The sequence below is a fragment of the Macaca thibetana genome, chromosome 2, assembly GCF_024542745.1.
Source record: "Macaca thibetana thibetana isolate TM-01 chromosome 2, ASM2454274v1, whole genome shotgun sequence".
In the NCBI taxonomy this organism is placed as follows: domain Eukaryota; kingdom Metazoa; phylum Chordata; class Mammalia; order Primates; family Cercopithecidae; genus Macaca; species Macaca thibetana.
In genome coordinates, this window is record NC_065579.1 from 32,930,615 (window position 1) to 32,957,684 (window position 27,070).

General features: G+C 39.8%; 2 protein-coding genes across 2 annotated transcripts in view; one reads left to right on the top strand and one right to left on the bottom strand.

The window, feature by feature from the left end:
- LOC126947030 (60S ribosomal protein L7a-like) overlaps positions 1–27,070 on the bottom strand; it is a 428,366-nt gene that overhangs the window by 35,105 nt on the left and 366,191 nt on the right. The window lies entirely within an intron of this gene.
- The window catches only part of LOC126947094 (collagen alpha-4(VI) chain-like), a 105,984-nt gene continuing 79,409 nt past the window's right edge, over positions 496–27,070 (top strand). Inside the window, exons 1-8 of the mRNA XM_050777724.1 lie at positions 496–623; positions 6,124–6,212; positions 9,596–10,198; positions 12,395–12,982; positions 13,676–14,281; positions 17,143–17,772; positions 22,212–22,757; positions 23,315–23,869. Of these exons, the coding sequence (XP_050633681.1) occupies positions 6,137–6,212; positions 9,596–10,198; positions 12,395–12,982; positions 13,676–14,281; positions 17,143–17,772; positions 22,212–22,757; positions 23,315–23,869 (3,604 nt within the window). The 5' untranslated portion in view covers positions 496–623; positions 6,124–6,136. The remainder of the gene's footprint in view (positions 624–6,123; positions 6,213–9,595; positions 10,199–12,394; positions 12,983–13,675; positions 14,282–17,142; positions 17,773–22,211; positions 22,758–23,314; positions 23,870–27,070) is intronic.

Below are 27,070 nucleotides of genomic sequence, written 5' to 3' on the forward strand. Positions count from 1 at the left end.
GGAACGTTTGTCATTGTTTAATTCATTAAGTTATTTCTTCATTCGTTCTTCCATCCATCAATGCATTCATCCATCAATCCATTCATCCATTATATATGGTGTGTTGAGACTCAATATGTGCAAGACTGTTTACTATGGGATACCTAGGGCATATGAATGACACAAAGATGAATGACACCCAGTTCCTGCTTTCAGGGAACTTATAGTCTAGAGACTTTAGATGAAAACTAAAACATTGAAATAGGAATAAGTATGATGAATTATTGGGAATTTTAATTAAAATAGAATAAAGGTAATTTCATTTATATTACTTTATTATTACTCTTTTGGGCAATGTTGTCTCTTATGTTTTTGCATTCATTTTCAAGACCAGTGTTTACAGAGTGAATGACCATTTTTTTTTAATGGCAATAAAGCATGTACGAGTGCGAGCAATGTGTCAGTTGCCATAAACACAGCCCTTACTCCTCCCCTTGCTCTCCTTCCCGGGAGAGTATTAAACACTGGAAAAGCTGAAGTGTCATTGTGCCCTTCAGCCTTCCTGTGCTCTAGGGAAAATAGCTTCTTAAGGAATGAAGACAAGAAAGAGAACTTGAAAGGACCAGCCTGAAAGATTTTGACAGGTAAGAGGAATTTCCTTTTCCCAGAAATAGTTTTATGGGTGGGTGTAAGGAATGAAGACAAGAAAGAGAACTTGAAAGGACCAGCCTGAAAGATTTTGACAGGTAAGAGGAATTTCCTTTTCCCAGAAATAGTTTTATGGGTGGGTGTTTTTTAGTTTATTTCTATTTATTTTTGCAAATGCATTTATTATCTTTCATTCATATGCTGAAAGAGACAAAGCCATACAGAAGTATAAACAGACAGATGAGAAAGAGAGTCTGAAAGAGACATCATTAATAGCAAAGAGATAGAGAGAAATTGAGATGAGGATAAAGATACAGAGAAACCACATCTCCCCCAACAAGAAAGAATATATGTTAGATAGAAGAGAAAGAGTAATACCTAAAATGAAAACTATGATAAAGGGGGTTTGCAACTCTTTGAACACTTATTGATCAGGAAGACATGAAATACTTGGAAATGCATCCAGCATTTACCATCTGTATGGAAAGGGGAACTCGACTTACGTTATGGGGACTCATGCATGTTTTGAGTTATTTCACTGATACAAAACCTTGGGAGACTTTAAAATTGGAGATTAGTTTACAACGGTAAGGCCAAAGGAAGAAGAAAACATTAAAGATTTAATGACTAAACAGGCATAGTAGAGATATAAAACTCAGATAAAAAATGACTCTCCTTCTCAGAGTAGTCACAGAGGCTATGGGGGCAATTCTAAGTTAAAAGTGGATTTCCTCTGTTTAGTTTACCAAGATTCATATAATTTGACTACCATTCTGTTTACATTTGATTGTCAAATATCCTTTTCTCTTCTTTCTTTTCCTCCTTCCTTCCTTCCTTCCTTCCTTCCTTCCTTCCTTCCTTCCTTTCTCTCTCTCTCTCTCTCTCTCTCTCTCTTTTCTTTTTCTCTCCCTTCCTCTTCCCTTCCCTCTCTGTCATCCAGGCTGGAGTGCAGTGGCATGATCATGGCTAATTGCAGCCTCGACTTCTGGACTCAATCAGTTCTCCCACCTTTGCCTCCTGAGAAGCTGGGACAACAGGCACACACTACCACACCAGGCTATTTTTTATTTATTATTATTATTTTTTGTAGAGACAGAGTCTTATTTTGCCCAGGCTGGTTTCCAGTTCCTGGGCTCAGGCACTCCTCCTGCCTTGGTCTCCCAAAGTGCTAGGATTAATAGTCATGAGCCACCATGCCTGGTCTAAAGAATGGTTTTCGAAATATGGTTCCTCAGACCAGCTCAGCAGGCAGATTTTAAGGGTTGACACTACACTCACTAAATCAGAAACTCTGGAGGTAGGGTCCAACAAATTGGGTTTTAACAGGTCCTCTGGGTTACTCTGATGCAATACTGAAGTTTAAGAGTCACTGGCATAGGATGTTAGAGATGGAATCTTCATATTTTATAGTTGAGCATTCCACAGAGGAAGAACAAAAACCTTGAAGGAGACTGATATATAAAGCATTGCTAATTTAATTAAATGAAATTAAGAAGGTTTATTTGTGAAGACTGAGGAATTCTGCTCAGGTCCCCTCTTCTGTCCCATCTTTTAAGTTCAGTCATTTCAGAAAACCAAAGATCTCCATGAGACTTATCAAGCCTTAAGAGCTTGGACAGCGTAGGTCATGAGCTCTAATGAAGGCCTAACCACATCCCCAGCACTCCTAAACCTGAGCTCCTGAATCTGTGGGCGGGCTGTATTTGGAGTGTCTAGTACCTCTCCAGTGTCCTTGCATGTACCTACTGTTCTTCTTCCTGGAACTCCCTTTCTTCACATTCTCACTTGCAAATTTCTACTCATCCTTCAAGTCTTCACTCTGGCATCATCTGCTCTGTAAACTCTTCACCCAGGTGAACACAGGTGCTCACCCACCATATTCCTCAGCACTTTGTATAGCTTTCTATATTATTTGCTTATCCCACAATATTGCAATTTATCCATCTCTCTTTCCACTAGTTCTCTGAGGAAAATAATGGTTTCTTTTAGTCTGTTGTTTCTAGTGCCTGAAGTTTTGTCTGGCAAACAATAAACATTCAGTAAAAAGTTGCAAATGTATTGCAATGCTTTATTCCTCTCTCTATGAATCATTATAATTTTGCTGAGCATTTGAGAGTAAGTTGCTGATAGTATGGCCCTTTGCTCCACAACGCATCACTGTGTATTTTTAAATAAGAAGGACATTCTCTTACATGACTACAACACGGTAATCAAATTTATTAAATTTAACATTGATACAGTATATATATGTATTTTTTTGAGATAGGGCCTCACTCTGTTGCTCAGGCTGGAGTGCAGTGGTGCAACTACTGCAACCTCAGCCTCCTGGGCTCAAGCTGTTCTCTCACCTCATGCCTGGGACTACAGGCATGCACCATCATGCCCAGCTAATATTTTTTGGTTTTTTTTGTAGAAACTGGGTTTCACCATGACCTTGATACAATATTATTATATAATATTCTGCCTATATTAACATTTTGTCTACTGTCTCATTCAATGGCCTTTATAGCATTTTCCCCCCAAATCAGGATTATGAATTGCCTTTATATGTCATGTCTCTTTGGACTCCTATAATCTGAATCAATTCCTTTGCTTTGTCTTTCATGACATTAATATTTTTGAGATGCACAGGCTGGTTTTTTTTTAGACTGTCTTCAAGTTTTGGTTTATGTGATTGTTTTCTCATTATCAGATTTAGGTCATGGATTTTAAGGAGAAATACTATATAAGTGGTGTTAAGTTTTCTCATGCATAACATCAGGAGGTAGATGATGTTGGTTTATCCTGTTATTATTGATGTAATTGATCACTTGGTTAAGTCATGTCCATCAGGTTTCTCCATTGTAATGGTACTTTTTGCCCTTTGTAATTTCTAGGTAGTTTTTCAGAAGATACTTTGAAAATATATTCATATTCTGTTATGTAATAAACTTTTACCCAATGGTTTTAGCAATCTCTGATGATTCTTCCTGAGTCAATTGTTACTATGGCAGTTGTGAAGTAATTTTTAAACTGAATAAATGAACCTTAAAAAATAGACTGTTTTAGTTAACTACTTGAGCAGTATATTTTTGAGAGAAATCCTTTCTATTGCAAAACTATTAAAGTTATTTCCAGAAAGAATCAGTATTCTATGCTATCCCTATCTAATTCCATTTAATTTAATGACTTTATTTCTTGCCTCCATAAGGAGTCCCATGTGTTCAAATGCAAAATCTCTTCCGCAGCTTAAGATATAAACATCTTAATGAAATAGTACATATCATGTAGATATTAAATCCTTAATACATAGACACTTAACTCTTCATTGATATAACACAGACATGCACAGCTGTAAAATGTTTACAACTATTTATAAATGTTTATCATTTTGAGTTTCCCACTAGTTTCATAAACAGCTCTAGAGCTTTATTTGCAATTAGCTAAAAATACTTATCTTTTATGACTAATTGCATGAATAGTAATAATTGGGACATAATGGAAAATGAAAATGTAGACATAATATCTATATTTAGGTTTTATATAATAAAACCTTTACTTAAAGGTTTTATTTTTCCAGTAACTTTATTAATCCAAGTGTTTCAAAATTGGAAGTGTAATATTTTGTTGCAATGATGATGATGATCATGACGATGATCCATTAATTTATTTTGGATCATTTTTCACACCTTCAGACTCTCAAGCTCTTTACCCTCATACAGTTCTTAATTCTCTAGGGCAATCTATTCTTTAAGATTTCATGCATTTTTCTTTTTACCCTTGGGTGAAAGTTTATTGAAGGATCGGATATCTAAAGTCTTAAAGTATCTTTCCTTTAATTACTTATACACCTCCGGGAGGAGGCACTAGTGGGAGGTTATGTAGAAACTGAGGAACAGAGAAATCTAATTATAGCACATCTATTTTCTGGAAAAACACTGGACCAATTCCCAGGGACATGTTTGTAATATAGTGCTCAGTATAGTAGTTGACTCAAATCAGTGCTAAGCCCTCTAGATTCATCACATAAAACCTGAAAGGAGAAACAGCGTGCTCAGGTCTGCAGAGAAAATAGCCAAGCCCAAACCAGAATCAAGGCCTGTGGTCTTCCTTTAAAGTCAAGACTTCTCCCAGTATTTTCTCTTAGTGTAAATAATAAAGTGAATAAAATAAATGTGGTTATCTCAGATTTTTGAATCCCTCTTAAGGAGTAAGTTGAGCATGAACAGTAGTGATGTGTTTTTAGGGAGTTGGGGTGGTTGCGCTTAACACTTTCTGGAAAGAGAAACGCAGCTTTTGGGTGTCTGCTATTCCTGGGTGTTGTGATGATCACTGCCAAACAATGTTCTATTTAAAGAACCCAAGACTAGGAAGTGATTTAGACATGCTAGAGATTCTTGCTTAAACTCTTTGGTTTGTTTAAGAATGTGCCTTAACTATTCACAATAGCAAAGACATGGAGGAATTCTTTTGAACTTTTACAAAATATTGGGGCTCCAAGAAGGTTTACTTTATTTAACAAACACCTAAAGAGTGCTTTCTGTGTGTCAGGAATGGGTAAAGTGTTTTACAATAATGAACTCAATCCTGATAACACTATAAGGTAGGTGCTATTATTGCCCCTATTTTACCAATGGGGAAACCAAGACACAGAAAAGTGAAGCAATTTGGCTGAGATCCACTATTAAGTAATGGATCAAAGAGTCAAACACAGGCAGTCTATCTCCAAGAGTCCTTGCTTTTTAACCACATACATTCTGCAGAAGACAGCTGTGAGGTTGGCTGACCAAGATTATAAAGATGAGGTATTTCCTGTTCCACTTGGAACCTCTCATTCAATGGAATTATTATGTTCTTATTTTCAAACAGATGGACTTTCTTAGAGTAAAAAAAGTAGAAATGGAATTGAGAATAGACAATTTCCATGGACCCCTTTGGAAATGGATTTAAGCTTTGGGGAGGGAGGTCTGATGTTCTGCTTTTTTTTTTTTTTTTTTTTTTTTTTTTTTTTGAGAATGTATGAGTTATTTTCAGACCAGGCTTATTTGAGCAGGCAGATGTGCTCCTGAGATACCTGAATATTTTAGCATGCCACAACTGTTTACCAGGTCATTCCACTCCTGCATAAATATACAAATGAAATCATTCAGAAATGTTTACGACCCACCAAATGAATGCAGTGTGTGAAATGGAAGTTCTATGCCATGTCCTGTATGCTTTCTCCTTTTATAGCCACATCTGAACAACTTTAAATAGTGAAGGCTGAGGTGTATACTCTGGGTGTTTACAAAATTCTTCCTGAGTTGGATCAGCAAGACCATTTTCCTTGCACAATTGAAACAATGTGGGAACATTTCCCTCTTTATTTTGATAAAGCTTATGTTGATGTGGGGAAAGACATCCTTATGCTTTAAAAAAAATCAACTTCATGAGGTATAATTTTTAGTCAATGTGATGGACACATTTTAAGCGCATGAAGGCACATTTTTTAATTACAAGGTTTCTTCTTTTCCCTAGGTCCACATCTAGAATGGAGACTTGGAAGATATTTTGGGGGATCATCCTCCTTGAAACTGGTTTTGGCTTCATCAAGTCACAGAGTATTGGTAATACCTGGGTTTCTTTAAGCTGAAAACGATCTAGTGGTAGTGACCATCTTAAAAGGAAATATTACAGAAGCTTTGTAATTAATAAGAGGAAACTGATTCCTTGAAGGAGAATTTAGTGAGAATCTGAAAGCTTATAGTCAATGGTGGGCACTTGTTTTTTCAGTACTTAACCCCAAATGACAAAAAAATAGATATTAAAAAGTTCCATATTCTGAAACGTATTACCAGGTTCTCAAACGCTTTTGTAAACAGGAGCCTGTTCTGCATTCTGTCTTTTCTCTTTGGCAGAGCTGTTCCGAGGAGTAATTATCATCACAAGATGGATAGCTTTACTGAGTGCTAGTGACACAGCTACAACTTTTTGCAGTTATTTTAATAGATTGTTGGTACTTTTCAAGATGAAAGTCTCATCAGGAGAAGATTGTTTGAGTAGCCTGAAGTCCCAGTGAGACAATATTGAGGTTTAAATATTCAAATATAATTACACAGGCTGTTATTTGTTGGGGAAAAAAAAAACCCATGAAGCTCTCTCAGTTTTCCTTTTGGCTCTGGCTCCCTTCACTTGTGAACAGAAGCTGTGACAGTCTTTTCATGTTTCAAACACCTTCTAAAACTACAAAGACTAGTGGAGGGGTTAAGAAAGTGACAATCTATGAAAGTATAGTACATCTCTCAAGTTGCATATGATGTAACTGAAACTTACTTGCCTGGAAAATATTCTACAGCTGTGTGGTTTCCTCTGATTTGAAAGATCAGGGGAACACTTCGTGGTTTGCATTTGATCACCCCTGAAAGAGATGTTAAGGGGACAAGCCAGTCAGCCATCCCTGGAACAGTCATTGAATTCTCTCCTCCCAGTAAGACTGCACTTTGGAGGGTTGAAGGGAAATAAAGCTTAAAGGACCTGAAGTTCATTTATTGTCTGCCTTTCCCATGATCAGGTTCCACTTGGCTTTATGGCCAACATTATGCAACTTCTGAGAGGTGGGACACAGGACTCCAGAAGTGACAAGTGGATTAAGTGTCCCTGGATTATACCAACCTCCCCAGACCCTCTCTGCCTAGACCCTCACTTGGTCTTTACTTTTCTGTAGTATGGATTTCTAATTTAATCTTCATGGCAGTTCAGGGTGTGGACTAGATATGAGGAGACCTGGGTCTTAATTCTGGCTCTTTGAATGGATATACATGAGTTACTTTGCCTTTCCAGGTCTCATTTTCCTTCTCTGTGAGATAGCTGAATTGGATTCCTTATTTTATACTTGTGTGGTCTAATACAGTGGCCACTAGCTGCATGTGACTCTCTAAATTAAAATAAATCAAAATTCAGTAAAATATGAAGTTCAGTTTCCGTTATACTAGCTACATTTCAAGTGCTCAGTTGCCACATGTCTAGCAGATACAGTCTCACATAATTATTTCTAGCACTAAAATCTTAATTCCATTATTTGTTTTCATTAATGTTCAAGATTTCCACCCTTATAAGTGCTGTATCTTTCCTTTCTCTCTTTTCCTCTATTCTTTCCTTCCTCAATATTTTTGGGTATCTATGCTAGATGCTCATGTGGTGAACAAACAAGCAAAATACATGGTTATCTGTTCTCATGGAGCTCACAGTCTAGTTGGGGAAATTGCCATTAATTAAATAAGCACAATCATGAACATCACATTACAAATAAAGATAAAAGAACACGATCCTATGAGAATTTACCAAAAATAAATAAAGAAAGAAATAAGAGAGAGAGAGAGAAACTTGGAGGAAAGGGAGCATATTAAAGTGCAGTGGCAAGTGGGAACATGGAAAATTGGAGACACTGGACTAGGGAGCCTGGAACTGATAGCAAGGTGGGGAGGGCAGAGAGAGATGAGGCTGCAAAGACAGTGCAGGGCCAGGCCAGGTAGGGAGGGCAGAGAGATGAGGCTGCAGGGACAGTGCAGGGTGAGGCCGGGTGGGGAGGGCAGAGAGATGAGGCTGCAGGGACAGTGCAGGGCCAGCCTAGCTCAGTATTTTAGCCCTCCTGGCACAAAACCAAGTGCAAGACATTTTTAACCAATGTGGGAAAATCATTTTTTTTTTTTTTGGCTTTTCAGCTACTTTGAACTAATGTCATTTTTAGCTGGTTTCTGCTTTTGTTTTTATTCTCATTACTAATTTACGTTCTCCTCCCACCATCATATATAATCAAAGCGGGAGGTGTAGGAGTGGGGAGAAATCATAGTGATTGTTGACAAATAGATAGATCATAATCACCTCTTCTTTTTATCTACACATGCACTGTACTTAATCCACATCGTACTTCTTATCATAGAAAAGCAAAGTTTGAGTTGGAAGACAGCAGGGCATCTGGTCAACTCTTTAGTCTAGAGAGACACTATTTGAGATACAGAGGATTAGAGATTTGCTCCAGTCCTGTAGCCACTTAGTGTCTGATCTCTTCCATGCTGGAGGCCAGGATGGGCCCAGGTGGGGTACCAGTGGACCTGGCCACTGTTGAGATGGTGGTTTCCAGGCTTGTAGCTGGGGTTGGGGAGAAGTAGCTGCATAGTGCAGCTTGAGTTCAGGGAACCAAAAGACAAATGTGAACCATACCTACAGGAATGCCAAAGATCAAACTAAAAGGGGCTGGTGGGTGGCCAGGGAGTACAGAAGTCAAAGCTGGAAAGTTGATGTCTTAGGTCAGGTTCCCTGGAAGCAGAGTTTGGAACAGGGATTTGAACACATTATTTTGAGAAAGTACTCATTAGGGAAAAAAGTCTGTAAAGGAGTACGAGAAGTGGGTTAGAGTAGGGGATGAAGAGGATAGGTAAAGTTAAACCTTGGCCTGAGTCATGAGAGGTGGTGATGGAGTCTAAATAACACTGCAGGGTTGTTTCACTGAAGGCAAGTGGGCCAGGCATTTGTATCTCCATGTCGATTAGACATTGGCCACCCAGGGTGGTGGTAGTGGTGTAACTTCTCAGATGTCTCCAATTGAAGTCACTCCCTTCAGCCAAGGTTAGGACTCTGGAGAAAGTCACAGGTAGCACTTGAAGCAGCTGGGGGATAGGTGTGCCAACGAGTAAAGGCGATCTAGGTGGGTACCAATAGCATCCACTACTGGTAGAAAATTGGGTTCTTTTGTTTAGGTCAAGAGATGAATGGAAAGCAAGATGGGTGATCTAACTGAAGGGCCAAATGTCTATCAGAATGGAACAGAGAGTGACAGGTGAGCAGGGGAAGATGGTAGCCATAGGAAGACAAGGGAAGATGATGATGTGTCTAGGCTGCATGCTGTGCAGGCAGATCTGTGGGGAGTAAAGGCACGGAGTCTGGAGCGATGGAATTCCATCCAGTAACTGTCATTTGTGATGTTTTATCTGAAAGTGATTCTCTTTCCCAGTCTGCAGGGAGGCCTCTCTGGGAGATGTTGTGTTTCTGGTGGACGCCAACATCAACCCCCAACATGCACGCAGTGTGCGGAACTTCTTGTACATTCTGGTAAACAGTTTCAATGTCAGCAGCAAGACCATCCGTGTGGGTCTGGCCCAGTATAGTGATGTGCCCCATTCAGAGTTCTTGCTTTCCACCTACCACCGCAAAGCTGATGTGTTGAGACACATTCGGCAGTTTAAATTTAAGCCTGGGGGCAAGAAGATGGGCCTGGCCCTGAAGTTTATTCTAGACCACCACTTCCAGGAAGCATCAGGGAGCCGGGCAAGCCAAGGGGTACCTCAGATTGCCATGGTGATCAGCAGTGGGCCAGTTGAGGACCATGTCCACGGACCTGCGGAGGCATTGAGGCGGGCAGGCATCCTGCTTTATGCTACTGGCGTCAGAGATGCAGTTTGGGCAGAGCTCAGGGAAATTGCCAGTAGTCCTCAGGAGAATTTTACCTCCTTTGTTCCTTACTTCTCTGGTCTGAGCAATCTCGCCCAGAAGCTGCGGCAGGAGCTCTGTGATATGTTGGCAAAGGCAGCTCCACGTGTTGACCACGTCTCTCCAGGTACAAAGGCTTTTTCTTTTTTATTTCTGATCTGGAAGTCATGAAACTCAAAGCTTGATCTCTTATTCATCCCTCTGCCCATCTTTTTATTTTTCATATGTGTGCATGTCTTAATTTTAAAATTAAAATTTCATGAAGTCAACCCTATGCTCCTCTTCAATCACTGACCAAAGCCTCATCAACTCTTTTTATAAATCCTGTGGGCCTTATGCTGGTTCTATATACTGATGTAGTATAATTCCTTTTTTGAATGAAGATTCATTTGTTTCTAGAATGACATTATTATTCCTAGGTTAACTTACACATGTTGCCTGGATGAAGGACGAGAAGGGAGAGGGGCAGTAGTTCCCCTAGGATGTTTGCTAATTTAACTGCAAGTCTGTTGGTTTAATATACTGGTTAGGATGATTAATTTAGGGAAAATAAAGATCTGTGTTCAAATCTTACAAAGTAGAGAAACGGTCATCTTAGACAAGTTACTTTACTTCTCTGAATCTAAATTTTCTCCCTAGGATGATAGTACCTGCCTCAGAGAGTTGTTAAAAGCATTAAACAAAATTGTGCAAGTAAAGTGCTTGGCACTATACCTGGCCAACCAGAGGGACTCGTAAGCATTTCCTGTTATTACTTGTCATAACCTGTGATGATGATATACCTGTCATCAACCTTGTGCTTCTATTGGTAATAGGGCATAAAATGGTGAAAATTCTTTACAAATTAATTACTAAACTCCACAATAAAGCATACAACTTTGAGTAGAGAAAGAGAAGAATGCTTGTGGGTTCCATCAAAACCCACAAGAGGACAGACTCTTCATGTTTTATTCATTATTTTGGTATTTCTGTATAGGGTATGTTAATTGGAAGAAGCGCTAAAACTTTTGACCCATTGATGCAGCAGGTGTGTGGTATATTATATATCTTCATTTTGTACGGCACTTCGAGGTTTACAAAGAGGTTTTATATTCAGAGTAATAATAGCTACTATTTGTCTGGCGCTGCATAGTTTTCAAAGCTTATTTACATTGCTCATCTGACTGATCATCTCAAGTTTGTTAGATACATAGCGTAATTAGTATTATTGTTCGCATTTTTAGATGAGAAAAACTGAGGCCAAAGGTACCTCAAGTGGATTGCAGAACTAGGGACTTGATCCCAGATCTTTTAGAGCAGACCCATTCCACTAGAGCAGGGCTGTTTGGTTGTATTCCTGGGGAGCAGAGCTTGAAACAAGAATTTGCGTACACATGATTTGCTAAGGAAGAGCTCCCGGGGCAATGGTCAGTAAGGATGTGGGGTATTCAGGACAGAGCAGTAGAGAAAAGTAAGGAAGGGTATGATTTCAGGCAAAAATTCTGTAAAGGGTTTTAGCCTGATCCTGCAGGGGAACTTGGTGTACATTATGTCTCAAAGTTGTCTTGACCCTGAATCTGGGTCAAGCAAGGATCTGGGCTTTTAAATATTGTGAGAAAAGTAGCTTCATTAGCTGGAGGGTAGTTTTCCAAAGAGCAGTGCATAGAATGGTAAAAAAGAAATCCAAAAGGACTGAGCAGAGCATGACATTATCTGCTATAGTAGATTATCTTATTTTTATCCTCAAAAAAAAACTTGGGAGAGTATGGGGGTTGGTGTAAATATTTCAGTGCTGCAGAGAAGAAAATTAAGTCCCAAAGAGGTGAGTGATAAATAGGTCACAGAGCTATTAAATGATAGAGCTGCAATAAGATGTGTCAAGGAACATAGGATATATTCTAGCTTTCTGACCTGCTGGTGCCAGCACACTCCTAGATACGAGGTTTCTTTGTCAAAAGATAGGAGGCTGATGGCTTTTTCTGACTGGAAAGAATGCATTCCCTTTCTTAGCATGTTGCTTAATTTACAGAGTGCTTTTCTTCTTAATAAAATTTAAGGGATTGTCTAAGTGGATTTCAAGGTTGGAAGTATCAGTAGAGCAGGTCTGAAATCTCAGAAGGTGATGGAGCAGAGAGAAGGAAAGCTATGGGGGGATGTTAATGTTATTGCTCTGAGCACACTGTCATTTGGGGTGAGGGTAGCGTCTGAGGACCACTGAGTATAGGCTGTCTGTCATTATTCTTTTCTGCATTGGTTCCAAGCAGTTTGAACCATTGGTTCAATGGTTCAAAGCATTTTGAGTGAAGATCCAGTAATCTAATCCCTTCTGCCATCTCTCTTGTAGCTTGCAGAGAAGCAGCCCTGGCAGACATTGTGTTTCTAGTAGACAGTTCAACTAGCATCGGACCTCAAAACTTCCAGAAAGTCAAGAACTTCCTTTACTCCGTCGTCTTGGGGCTTGACATCAGCAGTGACCATGTCCGAGTGGGACTTGCCCAGTATAATGACAACATCTACCCAGCCTTCCAGCTGAACCAGCACCCTCTGAAGAGCACGGTCTTGGAGCAGATCCAGAATCTGCCATACCGCACAGGAGGCACAAACACAGGGAGTGCCCTGGAGTTTATCAGGACCAACTATTTGACTGAGGAGTCTGGCAGTCGGGCCAAGGACAGAGTTCCTCAGATAGTTATCCTGGTGACAGATGGGGAGTCAAACGATGAGGTACAGGAGGTGGCTGACCGGTTGAAAGAAGATGGAGTTGTTGTGTATGTGGTAGGGGTCAATGTCCAGGATGTCCAAGAGTTGCAAAAAATAGCCAGTGAACCATTTGAGAAGTTTCTCTTCAACACTGAAAACTTCAATATCCTGCAGGATTTTTCAGGAAGTATTCTTCAGACTCTGTGCTCAGCAGTGGAGGGTAAGATAAAAGGTAAGAAGCTGTGTTAGAACCCAAGATTCCAACCATGCCAGCTCACTACAATATAACCCAGAATATGCTGGGTGTATGGGAGGGCAAGGAGTGCCCGGCATCACTGGAGAACCTGGGGAGACTTCGTAGGAGAAGGCATTGAAGGTTGGATGGAGTTCTTGTGGGTAGAAAGGAACATCTTACCATGTTGTTCAAAGGAAACAGCATGGGTTTTGAAAGTTGGAAGACCTGTTTTTTAATCCTGTCTTTTCCACTTTCTAGTTATGTGAGCAAGGACAGGTGGCTTCACTTTTTCACTTCAATTTTCCTATCTGCACGAAGAAAATAATACTAGTCTAGAAGAATGGTTTACGAGGATTTAATCAGATAAAGTGTATAAAAAGTTCTAGCATAAAGTGTGTCCTCAGTTAACTTCCCTTGCCTCCTCTGTTGTTTGAACAAGAGTAATTGAAAGGTACGTTAGTGTAATAAAACAGACAATAAGGCAGCAGGCTATACGAGAGTAAAAGCCTTGTGATAGAGTCCCACATAGAGGAAGGGAAGTACAATATACAGAGAGTTGTAGTACCTCTACCTCTCACATTGGGCACACAAAATCATCCTTGTATTCAATTTTCGTGAAAGTTTGATTTGATTCACTTTCTCCTTTTGTCTTTTTCTGGTCCCCTGGTCTCCCTTTCCCTTTACTTCCAGAATTCATCAAAGCCTATGCAGATGTGGTCTTTCTTGCTGACACATCACAGGACACATCACGGGCCAGTTTCCAGAGGATGCAGAATTTCCTCTCCAGAGTGGTTGGCATGCTGGAGGTTGGCAGGGACAAGTACCAAATTGGGCTGGCTCAGTATGGTGATCAAGGTCACACTGAGTTTTTGCTCAATACCTACAAGAACCAGAAAGAGATGATAGCTCACATTCATGAGCGTTTTGTGCCCCTGGGTGGCTCCAGGAGGACAGGCAAGGCACTGCAATACCTTCTTCAGACATTCTTCCAGGAGGAAGCAGGAAGCCGGTATCTCCAGGGCATTCCCCAGTATGCAGTGGTCATTAACTCAGGCAAATCTAAGGATGAAGTCCAGGATGCTGCACAGAGACTAAGAGAGAAAGGCGTGAAAGTTATGTCTGTGGGTGTGCAGGACTTTGACAGGAGAGAACTGGAAGGAATGGGGTCTCCAGACCTTGTCTATGATATGCAGAGAGAAAATGAAGTCAGACACATAGTAGAAGATATGAACGTGGTGATCCAAGGCACTGGACAGCAGCAGCACAGGATTACAGCCAACGAGGAGGCTGTAGGAGGTAAGGTTTGGTCTGAGGATATGTGAGTCACTGGGAGATCTCAGTGTAAGAGGAAAGTCTGGGGAAAGAGCAGAGAAGGTGAGTATTCTGGATTCCTCGGTATTGGGGCACTAGCACGAGCAGACAGGAAAGAGTAGGAAGCATGGGATGGCTCAGGCACAATTTTGTTTTAGTTAACTATGGTCACAATGATGCTGCATAACAAACCGGGTGAAAAGTCAGTGACTGAGAAGAATCATTTATTCTCACAGATGGTTGAGGAACAGCTGATATTGGCTGGGCCCAAACAAATGGCTTTGCTGATATTATCTGGGCCGCTTCACAGATTTGGGATTTGTCTGGGTGTTGGTTGATCTAGGTTTGGCTCTGCTCCACATATCTCTTATCTTATTCCTGGGATCAGCAGGCTAGTCTGGGCGTATTCTTCTCCTGGTAATTGCAGAGGTACCAGAGAGAAAACCAATGGCATAAGCATTTCTCAAAACTCTGCGCCATCATCTGCTAACATTTCATCGACTCAAGCAAGTCATATGGCTATGTTGAAATGAGTAGAGTAGAAAAGTGTGTCTTCCCATGGAATAAGGAGTAAGGGGATAATATTTCTGAGTAAGAATCTAAATTACCATATACCTTTTCCAGGAGAAGGAGCACTCAGGCTTCTCCCCATAGATTAGATAAAGTACTTCCTTATGTTGGCATCCAAGACACTCAAGGGAGATACTGATGGCGTTTTGGTTAGGACAATTCATAGTGTAGAATTGTCCTGTGCATTGTCAGAGGTTTAATATCCCTAGTTTCTGCCAGCATCATCCCTGAATCATTATGGTAATCCAAAACATCCCCATACATTTCCAAAATGTCCCTTGTAGATAGGTACCACTCTTGGCTGAGAACCACTGAGCCTTATCTCCTGCTAAGTCTTTGTACACATTCTATTCACCAACCAAGCTGAGCTACTCATCATTTGCTGTATGTATATCATGCTTTCCCACCTCTGTCTCTGCTCTTGAATACACTATAATATCAGCCTGTGATGCCCACAGTCAAAATTTACCCTTCAGTTCTTAAGTTACCCTCTTGATGAAGCATCCTTTGAGCCCTACAACTAGAAGTGGCCAATTTTTCCTTTCTCTGAACTCTGCCCAGACCTATCAACATCTAGAGCTTGGGGTCCTTGGAAATTTATGGGCAGAAAAAAGGCAAACACATATACGACAAGAAGAGGAAAATCCAAACAGTGGTAATAAGGAACTAAGAAACACCTTATGGAGGTACTACATTAAGTAGAGATAGATAGTACAAAAGGAGGGCATACTAGAAGATGTGAGCTGGAAGGAATTGTGCTGGTCCCTCAGTAACAGGTGTTATTTTAATACACAGGAGAAGGAAGGAGGGTACTCTGGGCAAGGGGAAGAACCATGTAAGGGGTCTACGTCCTGGTAAGGGTGTGGAAATGGGAATGGTCTGGATGAATGTGGAAGAAAGTTTAAAAATGGAGCCAATTTGGATCAGTGGAAGAGTACAGAATTAGTGAAATGAGATTGGATTAGGTATGATAGACCCTGACTACAGGATCCCAAAGACACTAGAAGTAATTGGAAATTACTTTTAAACAAGAAATATGACACGACCAAAGCAGTCTTTCAGGAAACCTTCAGCAGGCAGGCTGGGTTCCAAATGGCACCTCAGACTCAGAAGGACTTTAAGGCTGAGCTGTCATCTGGCCACATGGAAAGGATGTCTGGGCCCAGCCCAAGGGTGGCTCTGATAATGAGGAAAAGGAAGGAATCCTGAAGACAATTTGAAAGGAGAATAACAGCCCTTGGTATAAGAAGGTGAAGGAAGGGAGATGTCAAAGATGTCTGGAGTTTCTAGAGTCTGTGTTTTAGACTTGCTAAAATTGTGGACAACATCCTCCTTTAAAATCTAGGATTGAATTTTGATTCTTTATGAAAAAGGACCACAGGGGACATTTCAGGACACCAAGAGACAAAAGAGAAAGTTAAAAGGTTATTCTATTGCCCCTAAACCTTGTTTTACAATATTCAGTCGTTTACACAGTGGTTTCAAGCTTCTGCATGAATGATTTTGGCTCTCTGCTAGGGAGATTTCCTTTTTCACAGATCAAAGCAGATATGGACCTTGACACTATGTGGACACAGTGGGTTTCCCTGCAATAGGCACTGTTTCAAATAGAGAGAGTGGTGTTTGCATTCTTCTTGGCAGCAAGTTTATGTTTTATTCCTTCATATGAGGTAAGTGGAAGGGAAGGTTCTTCTGTAGCAAAATGAAACAGCCAGCTAGCCTAATATTTGGATAAAGATTTTTCATAGAAACTTGCAACATTTCAGGCTGCCTCTGTTAAGATGACATGACATTAATCAGAGAAACCTTTAGAAATTAACAGCCACAGTTAATTTTCATCTTTTAGGAGGTTTCAGGCCTATAACTGAGAATTTGACCCAGGGTCTCTTGAAACTAGAAAAATGAAGAAAAATTAGTCAAAACTCAGATTCTTGTGATGGACTTAGATAAATTGAAAAGCAATCTTGAAGCACTTTACTGTCGATATTCATATCTTTAAATATTTTGCAAGTGATGTGAATACTCTTCCATGTGAGAATTTCTGAAATAGGTATGAACCCTGTGATGTTCTTTGATCGTCATGCCAAATAAAGGCTTCTATTGAATTCTAAAATGTAGAAATATAAGTTCATATGATATATATTATTATAGTTATAATAATAAATATACTACGTAACATATAAAATATATCATAATACAGCTTTTATATATTAATGTTGTCTTTATTATTCTGTTCTTATGCTAAAGCCCTTCTTTCTGATTTTGCTTGTTTGCAGCATGCACAACTGCTATCCGGGCTGACTTAGTATTCCTCATTGAGGAATTTAGCAGGGTTAGGCAACCCAATTTCCAACAAGTTGTCAATTTCCTAAAGACCATTGTCAGTTCTTTAAGCATTCATCCTGATACTGTGAGATTTGGCTTGGTCTTCTACAGTGAGGAACCACGACTCGAATTTTCACTGGATACATTTCAGAATCCAGCCAAAATCTTGGAGCATTTGGACAAATTAACCTACCGGGAAAGAAGAGGAAGGACGAAGACTGGTGCTGCATTAGATTTCCTGAGAAACGAGGTTTTCATTCAGGAGAAGGGCAGCCGGTCCAACCACGGTGTGCAGCAGATAGCTGTGGTCATCATGGAAGGCTTCTCCCAAGACAGTGTATCTAGACCCGCTTCTCACCTCCGAAGGGCAGGCATCACCATCTATGCAGTGGGCACCCAGAATGTCTCAGAGAGTAAGGACCTGGAGAAGATAGCATCATATCCTCATTGGAAGTATTCAGTCCCCCTGGAATCCTTTTTGCAGCTCTCTGTAGTACGAAGCAAGCTTATAAACCAGCTCTGCTCTGAGATGGTGGACAGTAAAGTTTCCATTAGAGGGATGAGCTATCCCCTACAAGAAGGTAGGACGGTCTTTTCCAAATTTGGTATTTTTAAATAAAAAACTTTTCTTAAGTTTTTTTTTAGTTGCTCCATGTACCCATCTCCTCTATCCTCCAACAAAGAAAAGATTTTGAAGTCAATTCATTAAAAAACCAGAAACGGAAACTTTGTTTATCTTGATGCCAAACAATGCAGGAGAAAACGAAGTAAAAAGGCAACATTTCTAGCACCTCCTATCTTATCCTTCCTCCCTTTAAAAAAATATGTAAATTTTGATCTGACACTGTCACTTAGACTGGAGTGCAGTGGCATGATCATAGCTCACTGTAACCTTGAACTCCTCCAGTTAAGTGATCCTCCAGCCTCACCCTCCTACGTAGCTGAGACTACAGGCATGCACCCCCATGCCCAGCTAATTTTATAATTTTTTTGCAGAGACAGGGTCTCATTATGTTGCCCAGGCTGGTCTCGAATTTCTGACCTCAAGTGATCCTTCATCTTGGCCTCCCAAAACTCTGGGATTACAGGTGTGAGCCACTATGCCTGGCCCCCTTCTGCTTTAACAGTTTGATGAAGAGCTGTGTATATTTACAGTAGAAGCCCTAAGAAACCGAGTGTGGACTGATCAAATCTTAAGTCATTGAAACAGGCAACTACTTTAAAAAGGATACAAACATACTTGAATTTTTAAAATGTTATTTTCTTTTTTATTTATTTTCTTCTCAGAAACTATTGTTTCTCACATACTTGAAATTTAAAAAATTAACTTAATACATATAAATGAATGCTAATTTGCCAATCTTTTGGTATAGGGCCAAGGCTTCTTTGAGTATGAGCCCGCCTGATTGGATTTCATGTATTTTCTTTTTAAACTATCGAATATTATGTTATCAATAATTTCCAGTTTCAGTTTCTTTTGAAGGAGAAAGACTTTTGAAATAATTCAAAACAGAAACAGAAATAGCTATTGATTTTTATAAACTTAAAATGCCATCTTTTGTAATGCTGTCTAGTACACTGGCAATTTTTTTTAAAAACAACTTTCTTTTATTGAGTCTTTTTCTAAGCAGTTAAACTGGTTTTCATAGATGCAATAAACCTCTTTTACTCACACTCAAATCCTGTTCATTTGCACGATATTTGATTAATTATGTAATTATAACAACAAGACTACCATAAACAAGCTGGGGACAAACCCAGTCATCTTGGTAAGCTTGTTCTTTCACTGGGTGAAGCAGAACTTCAGGCACTCAGTGTTTTATGGGAGCATCACTCATGCTTTACAAAGGAAAGGGAGAACATTGGTTTATCTGGTGAGTCACTAAAGTGGAGGTTGCTCAGGAGAGTTCCTACTACATATGCAGTTAAACAAAAAAACACACACAGCAGAAAAAACATAGTGGTTAAGCGTATGTACTTTGGCATATAAATGCCCAAATTTTAAGTCCTAGATTTGGCACTTACTGGCTGTTATGAAAATCTTTGTGTCTGTCTGTCTTCTTATCTATTTTTATTTACCCATGCTAGTATTTCTTAGATTCAAATTAGAATCATAGATTTAAATTAGAATCGTTGAAATGTACATAATCGAGGTAAAAATTCAAGGCTATAATCATGTCTTCAAGGGAAAATCACTGAGCTTTTTTTCTTGTTAAACAAACACTGAGTGATCTGGTAATTTCTTGATTACTTGTGCTGAGGTCTAGAAATTTGAAACATCTAAGCAAATTTCTATCTTTCTCTTTGACCTATATTTTTAGTTCCTTTCTCCGTTCTGGGAATGGGAAACAAAATTTTTGAATGTGAGTTTCATTTCCGTGTGCCTACCTGCCTATACTCTGTACATGAGAAGGACAGAAGAGGAGCACTAGCAGTTTATGAAGAGCTGAGAGTTGTTTTTTTTTTGTTGTTGTTGTTTTTTTTGTTTTTTTTTGATACTGCAGAGAAGCTAAAAAGAAACTCGCAATCAGAAAAAGTAGCCCAGAGTCTAGAAGGATTGTTTATCTGGTAGTGCTATCCTAGAGGGGCATGCATTGGAAAGGAGTGTAGCTTAGAGGGGGTAGAGAAAGGAGTCATTTACCCCATGGTAAGTGTTTGCTGAATTCTGGAGAGTAAGAGGAAATTGTGGAAAAATAAGGCAAAAACCCAAACTTTGCAGGGTCCCAGCATCCACTGGTGACACAAAGATGGCTGCCCAGCATCAGAGAAAAGGACCACTATGCAGGAAAGGGCATCTCTGCAGCCAGCCCCTACAGGAGCAGCCCAAGGGGGCTTCACTATAGTCCAGGGCCCTTTGATCGTCAAGAGGAGCTGAGGGCCCTAAATATTGCCTGCATTCTTGTCAGTCTTAGCAGATGGGGGGAAAAGAGAAAGAGAGTATTTCTTACAGTCTGGAGGTTGCCGAGCATTCACATCAATCATACACATAAAGTGCTTAGCAGAGTATCTGACACATGACAAATGACCAACAAATGGTAGATATTATGATTATTGTGATCATCCAAGACAAAATTCTGGTAAAATCATCATAGCTTCTATTTACCTCTTTCCAATGCATGCCCCTCTAGGATAGCACTACCAGATAAAATATAGGACACTCAATTACGTTTGAATTTCATTCATATAAACAACAAGGGTTTTTAAAGTATGCCCCACATATTGCATGGACCCAGGTCCTCCCACATGAAGACCTGAGCAGGGGAGCCCAATTCTCACCTCAGACCACTTACCTTTCAGCCAAGAAAATGAAAAGGCCCTTCCTGGGGTCAAGGGAATCCAGAGATTAACAACTCAAGGCTGGGCTGCCCTTATTGAGAGGGATTGGAGAAAAGATTTTTTTTTTTTTTAAAGGAATCTACTAGATGACAAAATAAAACACCAGCTACTCTTAACTCTACATCTTTAATACTGAACTCTGCTCTGTTTACATGATATTACTGTCTTCTCTCAATAAGCTTATTGAGTAGCTGTCAATATTCTCATTTGATAGATCAGGAAACTGAGATGCAAGGGGGCCAAGCATGCTAGTAACCAAGGAGACAGGATTAAATGTAAAGCCACTTGCCCTGGAGACTGGGCTTTAACACAAGGTGACTCATTTAATTCAGACTCTTTTTAAAAACAATTTCTTCTAAAAAAAATGGGATACATGTGCAGAATGTGCAGGTTTGTTACATAGGTGTATGTGTGCCACGGAGGTTTGCTACACCTATTGACCTGTCCTGTAAGTTCCCTCCGCTCAACCCCCTACCCCTCAACAGGCCCTGGTGTGTGCTGTTTCCCTCTCAGTGTCCATCTGTTCTCAATGTTCAACTCCCACTTATGAATGAGAACATGCGGTGCTTGGTTTTCTGTTCCCGCATTAGTTTGCTGAGGATGATGGCTCCAGCCTCATCCATGTCCCTACAAAGGACATGATCTCTTTCCTTTTTATGGCTGCATAGTATTCCATGGTGTATATGTACCACATTTTCTTTATCCAGTCTATCATTGATGGGCATTTAGGTTGGTTCCATGTCATTGCTATTGTCAGTAGTACTGCAATAAACATATGCGTGCATGTGTCTTTATAGTAGAATAATTTATATTCCTTTGGGTGTATGCCCAGTAATGGGATTGCTGGGTCAAATGGTATTTCTGGCTCTAGATCCTTGAGAAATCACCATAGTCTCTTCCATAATTACTGAACTTATTTACATTCCCACCAGCAGTGTAAAAGCATTCCTATTTCTCCACAGCCTTGCCAGCATCTGTTGTTTCCTAATTCAGACTCATTTAATAGAGAATGTTTTAAATTAACTTAAGTCAAATTGTTAAATTAAATTAAATTTTAGGATGTACACACTTTTGCCCATGTCCTTAAAAAGTATAACTTGGATGGGAGGCAGAGAATAATGGAATCTTAAACAATTCATAGCTTCAAATGTGCTCTGATTTTACTTTCATTTCCTTAACTTCCCCAGTTGAGAAATGTCAAGTTATAGTTCCTTCATGTCTTAAGTGGGGTTCATCAGAAACAGACTCTGAGACAACGATTTGGATGCAAATTATTTATCTGGGTGGTGATCCCAGGGGATGCTGACAGGAAAGTGGAGATTTAAGAACCAATTCGGGGTGAGGAGTAACCTACAGGTTATTGCTACAGGCAACTAGAGACTCAGGGAAACCATGCAGGACTTACCTTAGAGTGGTTCTATGCAAAGAACAAGGGAGCTGGGGTCTTTATCCACCAACCTCTGCGAGTTATTGGGTGGTGGCTGCTTCTAGACTGACTCCCAGGCATTCTGGTCTTCCTAGTGTGCCAGCTGATCATGCTCTTGGCCAAAGAGTACCCGTAGGCAGAGTCACAGGTGCCGCCAAGGGAACAATGAGTACTGAGGGAAGATTGGGATCAATTGCTCAGGTTCTTCACCGTCTCAGATTCTGTTATGATGGGTTCTTGCTTCTTTTTATTGCCTAGGTTGTGTGCACGTCGAAAAGGCAGATATTTACTTCCTTATTGATGGGTCTGGCAGCATCAATCCACAAGATTTTCTTGAGATGAAGGCGTTCATGAAAGAAGTGATAAAAATGTTCCAGATCGGACCCAACAGAGTACAGTTTGGAGTCATTCAGTACTCAGACAAAATTCAAAGTCAATTTATCCTCAGCCAGTATCCCAGTGTGGCAGAGCTGAAGGTAGCCATTGATAACATCCAGCAGGGGGGAGGTGGCACCGCAACCGGTGAGGCCTTGAACAACATGACTCAGGTTTTTGCAGACACTGGCCGAATCAATGTTGCTCGATATCTTATAGTCATCACTGATGGTAAATCTTCAGACCCGGTGGCTGAGGCTGCAGAGGGATTGAGAGAAAACGGAGTTATCATTTATGCCATTGGAGTAAGAGAAGCTAACATTGATGAGCTTAAGGAAATAGCTAAAGACAAGATATTTTTTGTGTATGAGTTTGATTTACTGAAGGACATCCAAAAAGAAGTGGTACAGGACATCTGCTCTTCAGAGGGTAAGACTTTTTCTTCTTCAATCTCCTTTCCCACCTCTCCAAGAATATGTACCTGATCTATTTAAATAAGCTTCATTCTTTTATGCATTTTTTTTACCCAAGACAGGATCTCGCTGTGTTGTCCAGGCTGGTCTTGAACTCCTGGGCTCAAAGCAATCCTCCTGCCTTGGCCTCCCAAAGTGCTAGGATTACAGGTGTGAGCCACCACACCCAGCCAGCTTCATTCTTTAATCATGGATTCACTGGTTGGCAGCTTAGTATTGGACACTCAAAGTGACCACAACCTAGAATGAAGCAAGATGGTCAAGTTTTATATATTTATCATACAGTTGTGTCTTATTTTGAGACTACTCTGAATTGCAGAGCAACTTTGCTGGGTTGCAGAATATTTGTTTCATCGAACTCCTCTTCTACTCCCTTCTAAAATATTTTCATGTTTTGTATATGCCATTCCAGACTGTCCCTGGGGACTTGTAATTAATTGACTTCAGATTCTTTTTTTTTTGTTTTGTTTCAGATTCCTAATGAATGTTCTGTTCTGTTTCCTTTTTTCCCAGCCTGTAAGACTAGTAAAGCTGACATTATCTTCCTGATAGATGGTTCAGAATCCATCTCCCCAGAAGACTTTGAAAAGATGAAAAGATTTGTGGCGAGCATGGTGAACCAATCTAATATTGGTACTGATGGAATTCAAATTGGCCTTTTGCAGTTCAGCTCAATCCCCCAGGAAGAATTCAGGCTCAACCAATACTCCTCAAAGGTGGACATTTACAGTGCCATCTTTGATGTTCAGCAGATGAGGGATGGCACCCGCACTGGGAAAGCTCTGAATTTCACTCTGCCTTTTTTTGACAGTTCAAAAGGAGGGAGACCCAGTGTTCAACAATATTTGATTGTGATCACCGATGGAGTCGCCCAAGATAATGTAATCATACCAGCCAAAGCCCTCAGGGACAAAAACATAATTATTTTTGCCATTGGGGTGGGAGAAGCCAAAAAATCACAGCTTTTGGAGATCACTAATGACGAGGACAAAGTGTACCATGATGTAAATTTTGAGGCCCTGCAGAACCTGGAGAAGGAAATTCTTTCTAAGGTCTGTGATCCACAAGGTGAGTGACAGAGAATTGCTATTTGATCCACAAGCTCATCGTAGGTGTTAGAGATGCTATTGGTTCTCTTAATAAAGTAAAACTATGATCCTTCTAACTAGGCAAGGAGGGGAGCAGGAGATCACCCTGTAGGGCCTGAGTTCCTGATGCTGTTGTTCGCCCTCCCCTGGGGATTCTTTTAATCATTCCCATGGTTGTCATCACTTTGGCTTCTGAAGGCCTGAAGCTTATTAGAACTCTGTCTCTAGGAAGTCCTCACAGCTCCTCCTTTTGTACCTTATAGCATAGGCAAAATCAGACTGTAATGTGTAAACACAATGTGCTGAAGGTTTGGCCATGTCAAGAGGGAAATTGAAGCAGAGAATAATGTCGGTTAGACAGTCTCTCTTGTGAAACAGAATACGGTGTCTTCTCTATGAGGTTCTGTACAGGGGTCTGTCTACTTTGTCCATATGGCCAAGGTCATCCTTAATCCCATTCCATCTCCTCAAGTTTTTATCCAAAGCTGCAAGGCGCAAAGACAGGGGTTGTTCCTTTTGACAGTCTGGGTCTGCTTTTCTTCCCCAGGACTTGCCTTTCAGTGGATGATTGAAGGCCTCCCAAACTTAAACATACATTTGAATCATCTAGGGATCTTGTTAAAATGCAGATCCTGAATTCAGCAGATCAGCATTCTGCATTTCTAACAAGCTCCCAGGTGATGCAGATTTTGCAGGTCCTCATCACACTTTGAGTAGTAGTATAGTACAGTATAGTACAGTACAGTATAGTATAGTATAGTATAGTATAGTATAGTATAGTATAGTATAGTATAATGAAGCATAATAAAGCAGAGTATAGTGAAATACAGTATGTATGGTATGGTATAGTACAGGATAGCCCAGGATGTGATAGAATGGTATAACTTTGTATAATATAGCAAAGTATGGACTTATATCAAAGGATATATAATGGAACCCATAAAGCTCGAAATTCCTTCAAGTGAACTTGTGTACAAGGAAATCATTTTGTTGTTATGTCCCTAAATAGATGTGCATTTAATTGGATCTAGATTTTTTTATTTTTTTGGTAGTTTTAGGCTGAAAAGAAGAGGCTACTCACCTCTATGTTCTTACTTAACTGTGTGCCTCTTGATGAGGTCCTGCCACCCTCATCCTTCTGCTGGGAGGCAGAATATGGGCTTTTGACATTTACAGAGCACTTTCTCATCCTTTATTTTACTTGATTTCTCACAAGTCTGAGATAACAAGCAGTATTTTAAGAAAAATAATTTTATCAGGTGGGATGTTTTTGCCTACAAGTAATAGACAACTTAAGTAAGAAGGACACATTTTATTCCATCTAACTGGCACTCTAAAGGCAGGGCAGGCTCCAGGTGGGGCACAATTAAGATTCTTACTTGTTTTTTTCCATTATGTATGTAGCACTATTTTTTTCCTTTTTTTTTTTAACTGAAGGTTGAATGCAAAGCACTATTTCTAATGTGTTAGATGGTATACATTCATCTAACATGCACATCAAACCCATGTGAAGCAGGCGCTATCATTATGATACTCAATTTCAGATTAAGAAAAAACAAGCAGGGAGAGGTTAAAAAACATAGACAGGAAACAATAGAGGCAGGGTTTGAATTCCCCAGGAGTTTGGTGTCAAAAGTCCAACCACTGAGCATTATGTATGCCTATGAAGCCTCTGTATGAGAAACTAGGGCCATACTTGGGCCAAGATTTTTGTTTGTCTGTTTTGTTTTGTTTTTAAATTTTAAGACAGGATTTCACTCTGTCACCCAGGCTGGAGTGCAGTGGTATGATTCCAGCTCACTGCAGCCTCAACCTCCCAGGCTCAAGCGATCCTCTCACCTCTAACTGGGACCACAGGCGAGTGGACATCGGCTCGTTTTTTAAAAAAAATTTTATGTAGGGACAGAGTCTCCCAGTGTTATCCAGGCTGGTTGAACTCCTAGACTCAAACAATCCTTCCTCTTTGTCCTCCCAAAGTGTTGGGATTATAGGTTTGAACCACTGTGACTGGCCTGGGCCAGGTCTTATTTTGGAAACAGAGACTCAGTTTTGGAGGACTAAGATGAGAACCCTGCATTCCACCAAATCTTTGAAGTCCAATTTTCTAGGACATTAAATTAATATCTTTGCTTATATTGACTAAAAGATATAACTACTTTGCAGTAGTCTAGCCAAATTTGAAAATCATTTGAAAAGAATGCACATAGACAATTATTTTTTAAAGAAGCATGGATTATGGTACGTCCTACATTAAGTAGTTCAGTTTTTTTTTGTCATCAAAGTCCTATTTTTTGTTTATATGTGGGTAGATATTACACTGGGGAGAAGAGATGTAGGATTTAGCTTCTTTTTTCAATTTATTTTGCCCCATATAGTAAGTTAGGATTTAGGTTTATCTTCAACTTTGTCTTTAACTTTTTTGATGGAATTAGCTATACACTTTAATAAGGGCTAGACTCTCATTAATGATAGAATTCTAGAATCACAAACCTGAAAAAGACCTTAGAGATTACTTGGCAAGATTTAATCCTCTCCATTAAAAGGAAGGGAAATTGCTTCTTGCATCTGTCAATTATAGAACAGAGCCAGCTGGAAATGTTCCTGGTGAAAATGTGAATTAGAAATGTTGGAATAATACGCCATACTACAAAAAGGAAATTCCTTTTTTTCTGAAATTAGGTCCAATATAGAAATGGGATTTACATCTGTGAAAGCTCATTTTTATAAATTTGAATTACATATTTAAAAAACCAAACCAAACCAAGATATTTTATGTGAAATGAGGAGAGGAAGGCATTTTCTGTCTTGGCAATTACAGAAATATATCTTACCAGCTAGCGTGGAGTATGACATTTAGGGGATTGAATGCTCATGGCTCAGGTTTTTGGGAAACTTTAAGCTAGTGTCCATGGTGAATGGTCTACTACATATTTATTTTCCCTCAAATTGTTCCTCCCCATCTGCAGTTCTGTTCTTGCAGATTCCGATACAGGTATACAGATTCTGTTACAGACACAGATCCTTACATCATCATGTAATCTAGTGTGTGATGATCTAAAGAGAAAATGTTTGCATGTCCTGGATTGCCCTGGACAGTGCTAAGTTATACTTGTTGTGCAGAAGTAATTAATAGGTGCCCTTTTATGGTTGTTACATTTTAATTCATCCAACCGGATTCCAA